Below are 17,462 nucleotides of genomic sequence, written 5' to 3' on the forward strand. Positions count from 1 at the left end.
CAAGCATATTCATTCACTTACTACGGGCCACAACCTGATCTGCATTACCAGTCCATGGCCCATCTCCATAAAAAGACAACAGTACCACCTACTGTACTCCAAACATGTCAACAAGAAGACTTCACAAAGAAAAATTCTCAAATCTAATTTACAGTGATATGACAAAGAGGATAAAACCCTTATGGAGCTGTGTGCAATCCTACAGTATTGTCTTCCTGAAACAACATTTAGAGCCTTTTTGTTTTATTTCAAAACACCTGTAGTGACACAGAGCTAAAAGAACAATGTTGAAAGAGCATCATTAGTATTTTTCTCAGTATTCAAACACTAAAACCCGCCCTCTCAAGCAACAAACTAATTGTTTACCATAGTAAAAATATTAGTTCATTCTAAACTGTATGTGGCTACATTGTTTGCACCATTCAACTGTCTCACTGTCTTCTGACATTGTCGCAATTGCTCTGTGTCAAATATTGCAGAAAACATGGAAACTACATGTTGACATATTTTAAAAACCTATTAATTGTTTTGTTACACTGGATGTTACAGGACCAGAACTTAGAAGATTTTTCCTTTTGGCTATTGTGACTTACTTTATTTAATTTGCCATCATATTTAACTATAGGCCACTCACCTGGAAGACACAACTGTAGTTTTTCCACAACTGTTGTAATATTCCGCTGTTGAACTCTACATCGGATGATTTCCTCTGTTTGGGCTATCACCTTAAAGGGTTGGTTTTGGTTTTTTTAAAAGGAAAGAAAATCACACTTAAATTATGCAAATAAATTTATTTTACTACAAATATTCATAATGCCCATATAGGAAGCACCATTTTCTCACCTCTTTCCCAGCATCCTGAAGCCTTCGGTTGGTATCAGTAACTTGGACCTTAAAAATAATTTCACCTTTGTTAGACAAATATGCATATATTGCCCTGATGTGACTGCTCACCCTTGTAATCAGATCATGCTTCCTGAGAAACTTAGAACAAAGAAATGCAAATTCAAATTAACTCTACAGCTTGAACTTGAACTTTTGATCGCAAAGGGCTTTTGTTAAATTCAATTACTTATGACAGTTCTTTCTAACAGATTCTGTGGCAAACTTCTCAAATTTACTTGGGATTTTTGAACTTTCCTTGTTTCTGTAGGTCTGTCAAACAATTCAAATCATTGACCCAATTGACCACTGGTCCCTTTTTGATAACCTCAATGAGCTCTATGGGCCATTCATTGTCTGTAAGAAATGGTGATTGCATTTTATGGTAATTAAACATTCATACTTTGCTGAATGCAAACACTGGGTGGTTGATTAACATCAAACGTGGAAATCTCCAAACCACAGCAACATTTTAATGCTGCAGGTGCAGGCAAAGCTCAACCTCAGATTTTCCCACATAGTAAGTGACTCATTAGGTCATCATAATAAGGAAGCACATTCTAGTTTATTAAAAATCTCATTAATTTCTGAACAAAGATGCTCAATGACCTCATTGATGCTGTATTTGGTCTCTTGTTATCTGAATATCCTTTATATAATGGTCTTCTAATCATAACCTCTGATGAACTATGCTCATTCTGTCTGGTGTGCATATTTTGCTCTCAAAAGTGTAAGGAGAGCTAAAAGGGACGGATCTCATAATTCACTATTCTGCATTCTGATCTGTGAGGAAATCTTGGTTCTCGTATCTCATAAAAACTACTAACATCACCCTGCTCACTACAAAGTAAAGAACAGAGGGGGTTTTTTCCATGTATAATTGTGGTATTTTTAGTTTTCTAATAAGGGCTTTCAATTCTTCTAAAGTGTGACATATAAACACATGACTAGGAAAAGACTTATTTAAGAAATACTGTGTTTATCATTTGTTGTCCTTCACCTTCTGAGAAAGCCTTTAAAAAAGACAAAACAATTTAGTACCATTTTCTGAAAACACACATTAAAAAAACAGAATGAGATCTAATAAAATATTCAGCTTTGTAAATATAAATCACTCTATCACGCAACACGGCTCAATCACAAATCCTGTTCAATTCACTTCTAAGAAATTGCTGTAAACATCAGAGGGCGTGTGATAAACACTAAATTTATCTTCAGTAGAAGATTAATTCCTTCCTTCTTTTAGATTCAAAGACAATGATATATGAAACTCTGAAAAACTTGTTCCTTACCTTCAGTTTTTCTGCATCAGCCCTAACTTTAAGGAGTTCTGTAATGGCATCCACAAAGCCCTGATGGTGAAAATTGCACATCTTTTCTATCTCCCTGTCATGGTTACGTATGCAGGCATCAAGTTTTTCCATAAACTTCTGATGTGCATTTGGTTGGTCATCATATACAGACCTATTAAATACAAATAAGAAAATAAAAGTTTACTTTTTTTCCCCAGTTGAAAATAGCATGTATGCAATGATCTTTATTGAAATCTATCTCTCTCAACAATAAAATAAAAGCAAGCGAACTTGATGTTAGTGGCATCCTTTGGTTGATCCACGCCGTCAAAATCAGCATTAAAAAAAAAGATGGCACAAAACAGAACTGATGGCGCAAACCCCAGCCCTTATGGCATTAATCCAGGTGCTTAACCAGTTACATCATGGTTGACCTGAGCCTCACTGGTCTGTTATTATGCCCTAATGCTCAAATTTGGGTACAAAAGAATCAGTTTCTCCAACCACCTCAAATAGCACGGATCGCTTTTCCATCAAATTCCACTCTTTGCTAAATATAAAGAAGTGCAAACATACAAATTTGCTTTCCTGGTATTCCTAACAGCAGAGTTATCCAACTAAATCAGGGCTGAATGACTCCAGCCGGAATGACCGGAGCATTGTGCGGCAGCGGCCGGACCCCTGGCAAAGACAATCCCCAAGGCTCTGTCCCTGCCTGCCCACGCCAACAGCTCCCAGGGCAAATCCATGACACGCACATACCTAAGGCTGCCTTCTCCATGGCACCTAGCTGTCAGGAAGGGCTAGAATCAGATCTTCTGGCTTATTTCACTAATTCTTGATTAGGTCACTTAGAAAACTCCAACAGTGACTTGGGAGAAATTACTGGTGTAGTTTGTTAACCAGCATCGGAAACAGAAATGTGCATGGAGAAATGCTCAAGCATGAGAAGGAGCAAAGGAGGCACAGGGCAATTTAAAGCTTTAGACTTTGGCAGAGTAAGCAAGAGAAGAGGTTTTACATAGAACTGTACAAAAACCAAAGGTATGGAGTCTCCCAACAAAGGCAAGGCACAGACAGTTCCAAAAATTGATTAATAATTTGATATAGCAACAACAGCAAATACTGGTAATTTTGAAGTAGCTTTTCACATAGAAAGAGAGCAGCAATACAAGGATGATTTAATAATAAATAATCATACAAACACATTTGTATTGCACACTGCACGTGTTAAAAAAAGTGATCAAAAATCTTTAAATTGCTTTTTTAGACTCTGGTTTCCTTTCACAATTATAAAGTCTTCTTTAGATATTTATAAGGAGAAGCAGATTTATAAAAAAATAAAAATTAAAATATGTTAACATGAGGAAAAGAAAAGGCTGAAATTTCAAGTGTTGCAGTGTTGCTTGCGGAAGTACAGTCTTCACTTCAAGACTCAGGAAAACATGAGTCAAAGCCTCTAAAATTCTTGAGTAGCAAAAAAGCATTTCCCTCCCAGTCTTCTTGGAGAAGTGTGATTTCCCGTATCTTCAAGATTCTCTTTTCTAACCAGACATCGGGGCTTTGATGAGATCTGAGCTCATCATCAACACAACAAACCTGAGTATCTGCCAGGAACATGACTTTTCAATGAAGAAAAAGATGCAGAAAAGACTCTTGTAACAAGATTCTTTATACTTTTTTAGTTTCTTTTGACCTTGTACAATATATTCAGTAACTAATTGAACTTAAATGATAGAAGAAAGGCAATATGCTGTCCTACACGTTGAAGGAAGAAAGCCAATTCCTTATATTCTGCTTGTTATAGATACTTTTTCAGGAGGAATATCTATTGAATAAATTTTTAAAAATATACCCCTTTTTGCTTATGATAGGAAAATAAGGCTATGGTACTGAAAGCAGGTTCTTTCCTCCAAAGCGCACCAGGGGAAAAATAAGATTGTTGACCCATAAAGCAGTTCACCCTTCACCATTTCTACCACCACAGTTCGAAATGATGGCTAGAAAGAGCAAATATGTGTCCATAAGTCTCTCCTCCTGAGGCTCCTGTCAGACTGCCTGAAAGGGCTCGCTCAAGGCTGCCCAGGATGACTGAGCTTTAAAGGCTGTGGTGGATGGTCAGAAGTGATCTGCATCACCAGGGGGAAATAGCCACATGCAGAACCACATGGAGGGAGAAGCAGCATCCTGGCCTGGGAAGAAAGAAAGAAAGGTGCAGGAAACAGTGGGCATTGAGTGAGGCCTCATTAGGCAGCCTGATGTTCTGCATGAGAAGATACAAGGGCAAGCATATGGCCCATAGCACTGTCACCTGCAAAGAAATGGGAAAAGGATGAGAAAAATGTTCAACAACTGATACGGTAGCACTCCAAAATACACATTACAGTTATGTGAGTGCTGCTCCATTAAGAAAAGGGTCAAAGATGCTGGAAGCTATAGTGTGGACACAGAGGGGCATCCAACTGTCTTCAGGGTTCTTGGACAAGAAAAAAAGATTAGGAGGACCAGATGCATCGAAGGGCCTTCAGAGATACCCGGCAAACATAAGCCTCCTCAAACTGGGCTGGACTCACCACCTATACTGCACTGTATGCTACAGAAAACAAAACAAACTAACAAAAAAAACCCCACAAAACCCACAAAACAAAGCAAACCCAACCAAACAAAACAAGCAACAAATCCAACCAAACAACCAACAAAAAAATTAAAAGGAAAAAAAAAATCTAAAGAAACAACCACACACACATGCACCAAAAAAAAAAAAAAAAAACCAAAAAAAACACAACCCCAACAAAAAAAAAAAAAAAAAAAAAAAAAAAAAAAAAAAAACCCAAACATAATACAGAAAGAAAAGCTCAATTTATTACTGCTTTCTTTAGCCTTTTTGTTTAAGGGTAGAAGAAGCTTCCAAGTTTAGGTCTCCTTCCCAGTGTTCTCAAAGAGAAGTGAGAAAGGAGCATTTTTATCACAAAGATAGGGAACTTCTATATATCACCATGCACCCAAACTGTAAATTCTGTCATGTGAGCATAAATGAAAACAGCAGTAAAACTCAGTAAAGAAAATGTAACTAGAATGAGACTGCAGAAAGATGGTACAAGAGGAACTCCATACTTGAATTTGTACTGCCAAACTGTCTTTGATGGTAGCAATGCACTGTGTTTCTGGACATAGTTATTGCCTGATGATTTGGGGTATCAAATAGTTACCTTGATAACTTTTTATCAATTTCACATCTCTGCCAACACTTTCAGACAGGCTCTTAAAATACTGACAAAAGGAAATCCTTTGCAACCAGAAGATTTCTCTTTAAAATGTTGTTTAAAAAATCCAGAAAACACTGACAGAAGTTCTGGAAGTACATATAATGTAGCATAAATAATACAGTCTTCACTGTTATAAAAAATCTGTATTGATTATGCTGTCCTCAATATTAAGGCCACTTATGCTTAAATTTAATTACAATAAAGTACTGGGTTTTAATCTCATGGGTATTATCATAATACTTAATTGAAAATAATACAGGGAATAAATGTTCAAAATAAGGGAAAAGAAAGCAATACGGTGCACCTCCCAATACCTTAATTACAAGATTACCTACCTTCTTAAAATAATAGTTACTATTTTATGTCGTACATTATACCCTTTTCTGCAAGGACACTAATAAAATTAGTGATTTAAACCAGTGTTTTGACAGACCTCCCTAAGATGCAGCAGTATGTAAACTCCATGTTAATGACATACGTTAACAGCTCCATCTTGTGGGGACAACAAATCAACGCTCGGCAGCACAGGAGTGAAAAAACCCCTGAGGCAGAACTGCCTGCCTTTACAGAAATAAATAGTCGGAGTATTTAAAAGAAATTCACACTTTGTATCACAACTTTCTCATCCAGGTGAGAAGAAGATGAATAAACAGGTTATTGACTCCCTTGGGACACTGCTCTCTGAGGACACTTTACACATGCAGTTTCAGGGGCTTCAGAAGGTCTGGCCTAAAACACCAGCCTTTTTGAAAATATAAGTGTACACTGGAGAGCCAGGCCATCTTTGGTCATGGATAGAAATTAGGCTTTTTCTCAAATCTGCAAACACAACTGAGACAATACACACCTGATTTACCCATAAGGGAACATCACATATCATAGTTCATTTCTGATACTGAAGCTTATTTTCCACATACACTTATTTCAAAGATTACCTACACCTATCTAAATAAAGTAATTGCTACTTCTTAATAATTATCTGAAAGCGTACATTTCAATAGATAATGACACTGCAAGAGATGCTGATAACAATTCTCCACTTTTGAGAGCTAAATTATCAGGCAGACAAATCACCAGTAACGCACTATCTTGGAAAGACATGAAACCCTAAAAGCATCCTAGAGATAATTCTTTAAAATTACATAACAAAATTAACTGAATTTACAACACACACGGAGTTCTGTTGGAAAGCAAGTGAGGAAGTAGTAACCCTTGTAGCTCCATTTCTTCAGGAGATGACAATTACATGAAATTATGTCTACCCTAAAAATCTCTCTCCTACTGGAAATTGCTTCATATCCAGCAGTAGGAAGTGTCATAAAAAATGGCAAATGTGCCCAGGATACCAAAGAAATTTTTACGTGTGCAATACACAGTTCTTTCAGTTTTTGTTTACACTTGCACATCTCTGAATGAAGAGCCCCAAGGATCTTCATGGGCTTTATAGGCCCCTGAAGTGGATGCAGAAGGTCTAAAGTACAGCACAAATTTGAACTGTGTCAAACTGAAAGTCATGATCAGTTTTTATTAAAACTGCTTTCAACCTCTGGTCTGCACAACTATAGGAACCCATTGACTACTAGTGGTTGATTCATACCATGAAACTTTTACAAGAAAGTTTCTTTTCTTGGTATGAGTCTTCAGACTGGATAAAAAAATGAGAAAATCACTAACGATGGAGACAGAAGTTTATATTTGAATTTGGCACCCAAAAATCCCAAATCAACACAACGTTATCACCTTTATTTTCAATCTGGAATGAGAGAACTTTAACTTGAGTGAGTACTTGGCCACCAGTACAGCAAATCAATGATAGGACAGGTACAGATTTCTTTCCTAATTGACAGGGCAAGCAGGGAACCCATAAAGAGCATAAGCAGAGCTGAACAACTTTACTGGTAATGTGTAGCAGATCATCTGTCTATATTCCCAGAACTCTGTATAGAAACTGAGACACTTCTTTTTTTACTCATTCCAACAACTGGATGAGTCATATTAATGCCAGTCTAGGCAAAAAGAAGATACTGTAGAAAGTACTTGAAAAAGGAAAAAAATATAAACTAGGAGCAGTTGGAGACTGACCTAAAGAAGAAAAATTTCTGAATTCATTTGATCCATTTTATTGCAATAGGGATATTTTTAGCTTGATCTTTCTTACCAGGTAGGCTGAAGGGAGAAGGACAAGTATAAACAGATTTGAATTCAGGTCTCAAGAAATAACTAAGGAGGCTTTTCAGATATGCAGCCATTTTCCAATTGAAAATAGTAAGTTTACTTTATACTATTAAAAAAATTCCCTAAAACTATTACATTCAAAACTGAAACACAATATGAGAAGCATGTATTTAATAGGTCTTCCTGGTGATTTTTCGTGTTTACATGCAAAAATATACTGAAGCACCAGAGGGCACCATCCTATGCACAAAAATACCAATGCCTAAGTAACCAAAAAAGCTTATCTCCAGAAAACCAGAATTCAGCCAAAAATTGTGAAACTTAACATGCCAAGAATTCCACATAATCTTTCAAAAAAAATTAAAATTCGAAATAAATTATCCTGAAATGATCTGATTTATTCCACAATGACTGATTTATTCTGTTTATTGTATCTGATTTATTCCATAATTCCATTTATTCCATAACTCCATACATATGCATTATCATTCTAAGTGAGCATCATAAATGTCTTCACAAATGGTTACAGTCTCACTTCAAAAATATATTTCTGCTATCATTTCATACAAACATTTCTGTTCATGCAAACAGGGTATATGTCCTTTCTTACTCCCACAAGTGTAGGTGGGAGTAAAAGAGGATGAGAATTTGACCAACAAGGGAGGAAATAAAAAGTTAGAAGAAAAAAAAAAATCATATAAGCCCATAAATTAATTTAATACATTGACTGGACTACTGGAAGGGCAGACAATGGAAGTGTATATAGACTATTAAGTGTAGATGGACAAGAGTCCAAAATCATGGTTTGGAAATTCAGCAAATTCCCCAAATTTGCTTTTTTCCCTCCCCATCTCCAGTCTATCTCCACATCTATGGCCTCTAGACTAGAAAACTACAATAACCAAATCTAAGTACAACTTCTACTGTAATATTTTTTTAGCATGGAAAAATAGATTTCAAGAATCATCAGAATAGGAATTAAAGTTCTACCGCAATACCTGCAACTTTTCAAATGAGAAAAAACTGCTGAGGAACTCAGGCCTCAGGCCAAAAAAATGAACTTCAAGAGTTTATTTTATTAAAAATAAAATCTCCATACTTTCATAAGAAAATAGTAATTCAGAAGATAATATGAATTCCTGGTTGGTGATAACTCTCTCACTTAAAAATCATTACTAGAACAGTCTACTAGATAAAGAAAAAAGTAATATTTAACAAATCCCATTGGAGTTTTAAAAAAATTCCTTATTTCTTGACGGTTTTGGGATTGTTTTGTGTGTTCTTTTAAATGGGCAATGATTCAACTTTTAATTGCAATCCATATTCAGGAAAGACAAATCTGAGCTTATGCAGCATTACTGTAAACTTTTTGAGAGAACAATTCTCCTTCTAGTAACCATTTATAATAACAGGCTCTAAGCAGCAGCAGAGACTTTTAAAACAGATCATGCATTTTAAAATAACCAAAAAACATATCAGAAAAAAAGAGAAAAAACCAGCAATCTTTTTGCAGGACAAAGAAACTCCTTATTAATGACTTGCCACCTTCCACCATTTTCACACCTCCCCCAACCCACCCTGTTCTGTCCCATTTCTGGGATGAACTGCAGGTTTCCCCACCCCTGCCCATATTGCCACAAAGTCTTTCATTTCCTGATTACACAAGACATATGAAGCAATTACAAACTGTATGTACACATTCCTGTCAGGATACTGATAACCACTCAGTAAGTGCCCATCAGTTACAGCTCCATGAATGCTGTGACAATGACAGGAATTACACACATCTGTACAACAGTTGTACGAGTTTGACATGGAATGTAAGTCTGACCATGCAATTTCTGACCTTCAACGGAAGCAAGAAAGCAAGAGAAAAAGATTCATTTGTAGAGCTTCAAATTAAGCACCATGAGGGGGAGAGAGGAAATTACTGATTATTTTGATCAATTAAATGAAGGCACACACACACAAAAAAAATTCCCCCTAAATATGCACTTTTTATTCAAATTTTCAAAGTAATACTTTAAACAAAATACACACACAAATAAACCAACTCTCAAATGACAAAACTGTGCTTATGGATAACGTTTTTATAATTCATATCTTGCTACCAATGCCAATTTTGTCCTGATGCTAAAGATGCTCTCAACTAGTTCCCGTACACATACTGCAAGAAGTGACCCCCTAGATGCTCTCCCTATTTCTCCTTTCAGTAAAAAAAAAAAAATCCCAAAAATGAGACAGCAACACAGAGCTACACTAAATAAAATTTAAAAATAAAGTAGCATTTACAATTCAAATTTGCATGATGAACTTAGTGGGATCATTGCAAGCACAAAACACTGACAATGCAAATTAAGATTCTGCCCTTAAAACAGCCCTGTCACACTGTGACTATAACCATGGCATCCCTAACCATGATACTGTATCACACACTCCATTTGAGCTGCAATTTCACAGGAAACACTGCAGAAACTTCCTTTGTCCTACAATATACAAAGATATTTTCTGTTTACACAAGCTGCAAACTTTGTAGGGATTTTTCCATGGAGTAATTTCATATAGGTGGCTGCATACACCCTCAAAAGCTTTATAAAATAATGTCCAGGTGTTTCCTGTAATTCAATTGCAGTTATGGTAATAAGCACATTTCTTAAAACCTAAGTAGTCTTTCAATGCCAGATGCTACCTGTGTTCCAGTTCTGCCATTCTTACTCATAATTACATCTCACCACTCTATTTAAAAGCTCACATTACATGCCAGAACAACACAGAACACAGCTATGGTCTATTCAGAGAAAAGATTTTATTAATCTTCTTAGTTTAGCTGTTTTGCTTTGCTTGCCTGGTTTTCCTGGATGTGCAATTTCTGTGAATTGTTCTCACTAATAGTATCCTGTTTCTATGAGCAGGAAAGGGCCGAGTACAGTTTGTTAGTTAACATTACTTCCTATAAGCAGGGTCCTCATTCTGTAGTAGCAGCACTAGAGCAGTCATTGTTCATGCTGGATAAGCTCTGGATCACGCTGATGGCTGTTAATGGACATCCTCTGCAGCCAAACATGAACTGATAATCAGTACACCCAGATTTGCAATAGACTTCCTCCTTCCTGTTTTTACACTGCTGACCAAGGAGATGCCTCTTCCTGCTAAGCCTTTGTGTGTTACTGATGTATGAAGCAAGAAACTGAAAAACAAGTGCTACGCTACCGCTTTTTTTCCTAATTTTGTGTTGTAACAGCAGATAAAAAGGCAGCAAAGGAAACGGCAGCTTCGCTGGCTTTGGTGCTGGCTATCGCCATGGAATGAAGTGCCCAGTTTGGCCATCTGTTTCATGTACCTAAATGGGTACAAGTGGATGTAGTTGGAACCTATCTTGTGTCATAGAATATAAAGTAAGAAACTGAAATCTATATAGCAATGTTTTTAACTTCTCATAATATCTCCGGAGACTGTATGTTACATAAATTTTTATATTTTAGGAGCAACGGATTCATCTGTAAACCAAATTGTGAACTTCTAAGTTCTTTTAAAAAATTTGATGAGGTTTCTATTACACATGCACCAGAAATAATCAGGCATCTATTACAACCTCTAGCTAATACGTTAACTTTATCTAGAGCACTTGAGACATAATCTCCAAGATAAATACACAGCAATTGTTTTGGAAGAAAATAAATTCCATATTTCAACAGTCTCATATGTCTCTTCACAAAACATATGAAACGGAACAGAATATTTAATGTCAGGAATGTGTAAGTTACTTATTTCAATAGGCTTTGAATAGCAACACTACACTGATGTAAATACATTATTTCAGAAATTTAGTAAGTTCCAGATAAAGTAAAATACCCAGTAATTAAAAATTTCAAGACTAATTAGATTAAGAATGTATTCTATTCCATACAGATCAAACCAGACAACTTTTTGCTGCATCACACTCCTCTGCAAGCATATAACCACAGCCTGTATTTTAAAACAATTTTATACTATTAATTTTTGTTAACTCTATGAGCTCATATAGCCTATACATAAAAGATCATCATGTATTTAATCCATGTAAAACAACAGCCTGTGCTGTATATCCTCTTTGCATATCTCCCAGGATCACTGAAGAAAATAAAACTTGACTTCTAAAAAAAGTCTGTTTTCAATTCAGAAGCTGAACTGAAACTCAGTGTTTCTCTCAGATAGGAAGCCATTAAGAATGTTGATGCAACTAACTCCAGTTCTCTACCTGCTTGATAAACAAACCAAGAAAATCTGTTCATTTCTTTGCAGCTTCCTAAGTTTATGAAACACACCAGAACAAATATACAGTATAAAATAGTATCTACTATGTTACTTTTACAGTGAAATTAACGGGGGGGGGGGGGGGGGGGGGGGGAAGCTTGAAAAGCTTGCAAGAAAACATTGCTTCCATGAACAAAATGGGGTAAAAAAAATACTTAAAAGTCACTCTATGCCTAAGGAAGTGTGCAAACTGTGAAAGTCCCAAAACTTGATAGTTTAAACATTGCCTTTTGAAGTTGAAATGTCTCAAAAGTATCCCCCAGGTACATATATGACAGTATATGCTTTATTAATTCTGTATTACTCTGATTCACAGGAGAATTGCAAGTTACACTCACTGCAATTTTGCAAGCAAATTACTTTCCCTGAGACACAGTGAAAATCCCACTCGCAGCATTAGAACTGAACACTTTTCTCATGCTATATTAAAAAAAAAAAATAAATTCCCCAGCGTCTTTTAGGTCTTCTCTGTCCAATCCCATGTCTTTCCATCAAAGCTGATGCACCCTAAAAGCTGTTTCCTTCCTTCTTAATAGCCCCGTCAGTGATTAAGTTCCCTCTAGTTTGCTATTACTGGCAAAGGTTGAGGTACGGGAAGGGCTTCAGCCAGGCTCCAGGAGAGATCGTTAACTCCTTCCTGCACAGGACCCAGTTTGTCAGCAGTACAGATAGTTCCACAGTAGACATGTACAAGATGAGGAAGAGATGCTTTGTTGAAAATATTTCATCAAGTTGAATCTCAATTTGAACTGTTATTGTTATACAGAGCTCCGTGGTGACAGGGATTAGGCTTGGGTATTTCAACCATCACCAGAAAATAGCCAGACAGGCCAGCCACAGCTAGATTTTACAACTAGCCACAGCAAGCCCTTCAGCAAGATAAAATCTCATGTGATTACTTGATGCTGATGCAAAGCTAGGTCTGTATTTTTGAACGAGTTAGTACTTAATAGTTTACTACAACCCATAAAAATAGCTTCCTATTTGCAAATCCTTTTCTGGCATTATCTTAAAAGCATTATTTAATACATATTAATCCTCTTTAGTTTGAATGAGCTCATTTTAGTAGTATAATACATAAAATGCAACATGACAAAACTTGCAAGTACACCAGCACTTAGGTCAAAGCCAGACGTATTTAAGTGAATTATGCTAAGGCTCCTCAGGAGATATCTGTATTGAGGAAATTGCAATGTCTCAGAGCAATGGTTCAGGCACACTCAGAGCAAGCTGGAGCACAAGCTATGCTGCTGGCTTTCCAAAAAAAAAAAAAAAAAAATCCACAAGGAAATAAGCACCCCTGTGACGGGCATTTGTGAAGGATGTAAAATTATGCATTTCCTATGCATGTGGCAGGTCCAAACTCTGGGTCACCAGACACTGAATAAAATCAGCTTGAGGAACAAGTCAATGAAGAGATGACGGGAATAAGAACTGGCTTTTCCGAATTTAACTGATGTAAGAGTGCACAAGCATAAACTGTTCACATGAAGAGAAGGCTGAATTTTAATGACACAATGACACAAACTGCATGAAACATCTATTAAGTACACTATTCTGATGATGATGCACCAGATGATTCCCCTATTTTAAAAGCTTTAGTGTATCTGGAAACTTGCTCCCTAAACACGGGGACAATTTCAAGCTCTTTGGTAATGCTTGTGAAATTGGAGAGAGCTATTTAAGAACAATTCACACAGGTTACTAGCTAGGTTAAAGCTTCACTTGGCAGTTGCCCATTTGGAAATCACTGCAAGAACTGAGTCAGATGCTGATGCGTGAACAGTGAAAAGATCAAGATAACCTGATTTGCTGACACATATTTCATGACAAACTCAATCAGCATTGAACCTAAAGATTTTTTCACAACAACAACAAAAAAAATGCAGTGCAGATATGATTACCTGCAAATAGTTTCAGGCTTCATAAAAACTTGAGAAGTAATATGTTGAAACTTGCAGCAATACAAGTGATTCCTTCTAAAATACTTTTGCTACCAATGGCAAATCTGACCAGGCTACAGAAAAATCAGAACTGTAGTTCTGCTGCTGAAGGCCAGATTAATCAGTCTACAGCACACAATCTTCAGTATGCTTTTTTGACTCTATATAATGGACTAGCAATAAGAAGAAAATGCTCCTTCATAGCAGTATACATCACATAGACAGTTGCTTTATTTGACTGTTGTGTTTCAATTTAAATACTTGGAATACCATCAAATCCTGCACCAAGTAAGAAGATCTGCAACTGACACTACAAGCAATCCTCTATCTTTTTAGGATACACTGGTTCACAGTGAGCAGGCCATTCTCCTTACTCCATAACAACCTAGTTACAAAACAGAAGTTAGCTATTATAATAAATTGATATATAAATAAATGCGCTGGGTGGAGTTAATTTTCTTCACAGTGACTGGAATGGGGCTGTGTTTTGGATTTGTGCTGAGCACAGGGCTGATAATGCAGAGATGTTGTTGTCATTGCTGAGCAGGGCTCACACAAAGCCAAGGCCTTTTGGTGCTCCAGGCTGGTGAGGAGGCTGGGGGTGCACAGGGGGCTGGGGGGAGACACAGCCAGGACAGGTCACCCCAAGGGACATTCCAGACCAGAGGGCATCGTGCTCAGTACATAAACTGGGGAACAAGGAGGAAGGAAGGAGACATTTGGAGTGATGACATTTGGCCACAACAACCCCCTGCAGCACTACAGGCTGGGGACAGTGTGGCTGGACAGTGCCCAGGGTAAAAAAAGAAAGTGACCTGTGGGTACTGGTTGACAGCCGAATGAACGTGAGCCAGGATCGTGCCCAAGTGGGCAAGAAGGCCCATGGCATCCTGGCCTGTATCAGGAATAGTGACCAGCAGGAGCAGGGAGGTCATTCTTCCCCTGTACTGGGCACTGGTGAGGCCACACCTCGAGTGCTGTGTCCAGCTCTGGCCCCTCAGTTTAGGGAGGACATTGAGACACTCGTGCGCGTCCAGAGGAGGCAACGAGGCTGGTGAGGGGCTTGGAACACAAACCCTGTGAGGAACGGCTGAGGGAGCTGGGGTTGTTTAGCCTGGAGAAAAGGAGACTCAGAGGTGACCTTATCACTCTCTACAACTCCCTGAAAGGAGGTTGTAGGCAGGTGGGGGTCAGTCTCTTCTCCCAGGCAACAACTGACAGAACAAGAGGACACAGTCTTAAACTGCACCATGGGAAGTTTAGGTTAGAGATCAGGAAAAAATTCTTCACTAAAAGAGTGACTGAGCACTGGAATCATCTGTCCAGGGAGGTGGTGGAGTCATCATCCCTGGATGTTTAAAAGACTGGATGTGGCACTCAGTGCCATGGTTTAGTTGATGAGGAAGTGTTAGGTCATAGGCTGGACTCAATGATCTCAAAGGTTTTTTCCAGCCTAGCTCCTTCTGTGATTCTGTCTTCCAAAGTAACCACTACTTGCAATGGGTGCTGCTGTCCTGGACATGGCTGAACACCTCTCTGCCCATGGGATGCAGTGAATTCATTCCTTGCTTTGCCTGTGTGTACTGCCTTTGCTTCCCCTATTTAACTGTTTTTATCCCCACTCACAAGTTTTCCAGCTTCTACCCTTCTGATTCTCTCCCCAACACTGCAGGGGGGGAGTGAATGAGCAGCTAGGTGGGCTTGGCTGCCGGCTGGGGTTAAATCACAACAATATACATGGAAGTATAGTCCCGATCCAAAAGAGACTAGAGCAATCACACAAGGAATTTCCAGTTTTGGGGGCTACTTTGTAACTTCTGTTTGAAAGGGAACCAGGAATGAAACACATTAACTTGAAAATTGAGAAGGGCTTTAAGACAGACCATTAATAAAGATAGGGTCTACTGATTTTCAAACCAATAGCTTACAATTCTGTAAAAGATTATCATACTATTTGAAATCAAAATATATGATCAAACCATTAAAACTCTAATCTAAAGCACTGGCTGATGATCTCAGAGTACTCTTATGTCTGCTCTATATTTAAAACCAGGCTATGCTATAGATAAAAATGCTAATTGCTGGCTCATGCTCCAAAACCAAAATAATGAAAACACAGAAAAATTACTTTAGACAATCCTACCAGACAAGTAAGACCTCAAGAGAAAAATGAAGGCAACCACATTTTGTTATTGGATAACGACATCACAAATCACAACAGACTATAGCCAGAAAAAGTATTTCCCTGCCTGCAATTGTGTTAATATTGTAAAATCTTCCCACATTTTGAAATTTCATTCATACTGCCCATGTTACTGCTTACTAACTGTCGTGCTGAAGACACAGAATCACATACCTAAATCATGCCTGCTGGTAACTGTAATGTACACTCTCAGTAAAACTGAAGTTACATAACATTTGGGCACTTTGCTCATTTTATTTCAGACAGGCCCCCTCAATGAATGCAAGAATATCTCCAAAATACAAATTACAGACCCCAGTCTGGGCAAAGCACCTGCAGTTGCAAAGTGTACCACAACACAGTAAAAGCAGCAGAATTAGACTCTCACTCCATATCTCTAACTCTGAATTTTCTTAGAGACCTGAATCAGTAAAGGACAAAATAGTCTTGCTTATTTTTTCTAATGATGCCTTACCAAAGTGTAGCTTTTACCTTTGACTTTTCTGCAACATAAGGACAGAAGTTCAGACTGAACAGTTATCAATTGGTTCTAACACTTCAGCCAAACTCATTTATAATATTCAACCTCCAAACTCTGTTTAACCTAAACGAGAAAAACACAGCACTCCACAGAAATTATTTTTGCTTTGCAGTCTCAGCTCAGTGCTGCTTTTACCAGTGCAATGCAGTCCTAGATCAGTGGAAGGTGACTGCAGCATACTGCAGCATCAGACAGAAATGCATCAACTGAACGGTGCTTGTGGGTGTGATTGCTGCAGCCAGCGACAACAGGACAGGGAAATGTCCTCAGAGGAGGCTCCCTAAAAACTCTGCAAAGAAGTGTAAGGGCCAGCAAACTTAGAGCAACCTAGAAGATGCTCTAACATCTACCAGGCAACCACTTGGTGATGACAGATTTCCGGAAGAGAGAATTTGATTAAAAGCATTTTTACACTGACTTTTGAGGAGCGCTTTCCAAGCTGTGATTGTGGGTTAAAGCTATAGAGTACGTTCCGCTCACAGATACATCAATAGACATAGCACCTCCTTATCAGCTTCACCTTAGCAACAGAATTTCCATTCTCAAATCCCTCACAGTTTTAATATTAAATTTTAATTCTGTATTTTTGTACAGTCAATGGATTGTGGGCATGGAGGTACTCCCCTGACAGGCTGTGTATGGGAATCACAAAACACTGAAGACTTAGTGATACAAAGCTCACAAGATGAAGTGTTTAGAGAAAGTCTACCATACGCTTATGAAATATATTGCCAAGCTAGGGTTTTAAGAGTTAATTCATTATTTTTAAAAACACTTTGAAATACTACACATTACTACAGACTTGAAGATACTCATATCTGTAGTACACAGGGCACTGGCAGAACAACTTCCTACTCTGTCAAGTTCCACTTTGAACCCTTTTTCAAC

General features: G+C 37.8%; 1 protein-coding gene across 4 annotated transcripts in view; it reads right to left on the reverse strand.

The window, feature by feature from the left end:
- Nucleotides 1-17,462, reverse strand: part of EXOC6 (exocyst complex component 6) — a gene marked incomplete at its 3' end in the record, with an annotated part of 86,740 nt that overhangs the window by 65,841 nt on the left and 3,437 nt on the right. For all 4 annotated transcript variants that reach the window (XM_083866011.1, XM_083866010.1, XM_083866008.1 and 1 more), the window contains exons 2-4: nucleotides 2,175-2,346; nucleotides 844-891; nucleotides 635-725 (exon numbers count right to left, since the gene is read on the reverse strand). In XM_083866011.1, the coding sequence (XP_083722137.1) occupies nucleotides 635-725; nucleotides 844-891; nucleotides 2,175-2,346 (311 nt within the window). The remainder of the gene's footprint in view (nucleotides 1-634; nucleotides 726-843; nucleotides 892-2,174; nucleotides 2,347-17,462) is intronic.

This window comes from Zosterops lateralis, assembly GCF_965231275.1.
Source record: "Zosterops lateralis genome assembly, chromosome: 8".
NCBI classification, from domain to species: domain Eukaryota; kingdom Metazoa; phylum Chordata; class Aves; order Passeriformes; family Zosteropidae; genus Zosterops; species Zosterops lateralis.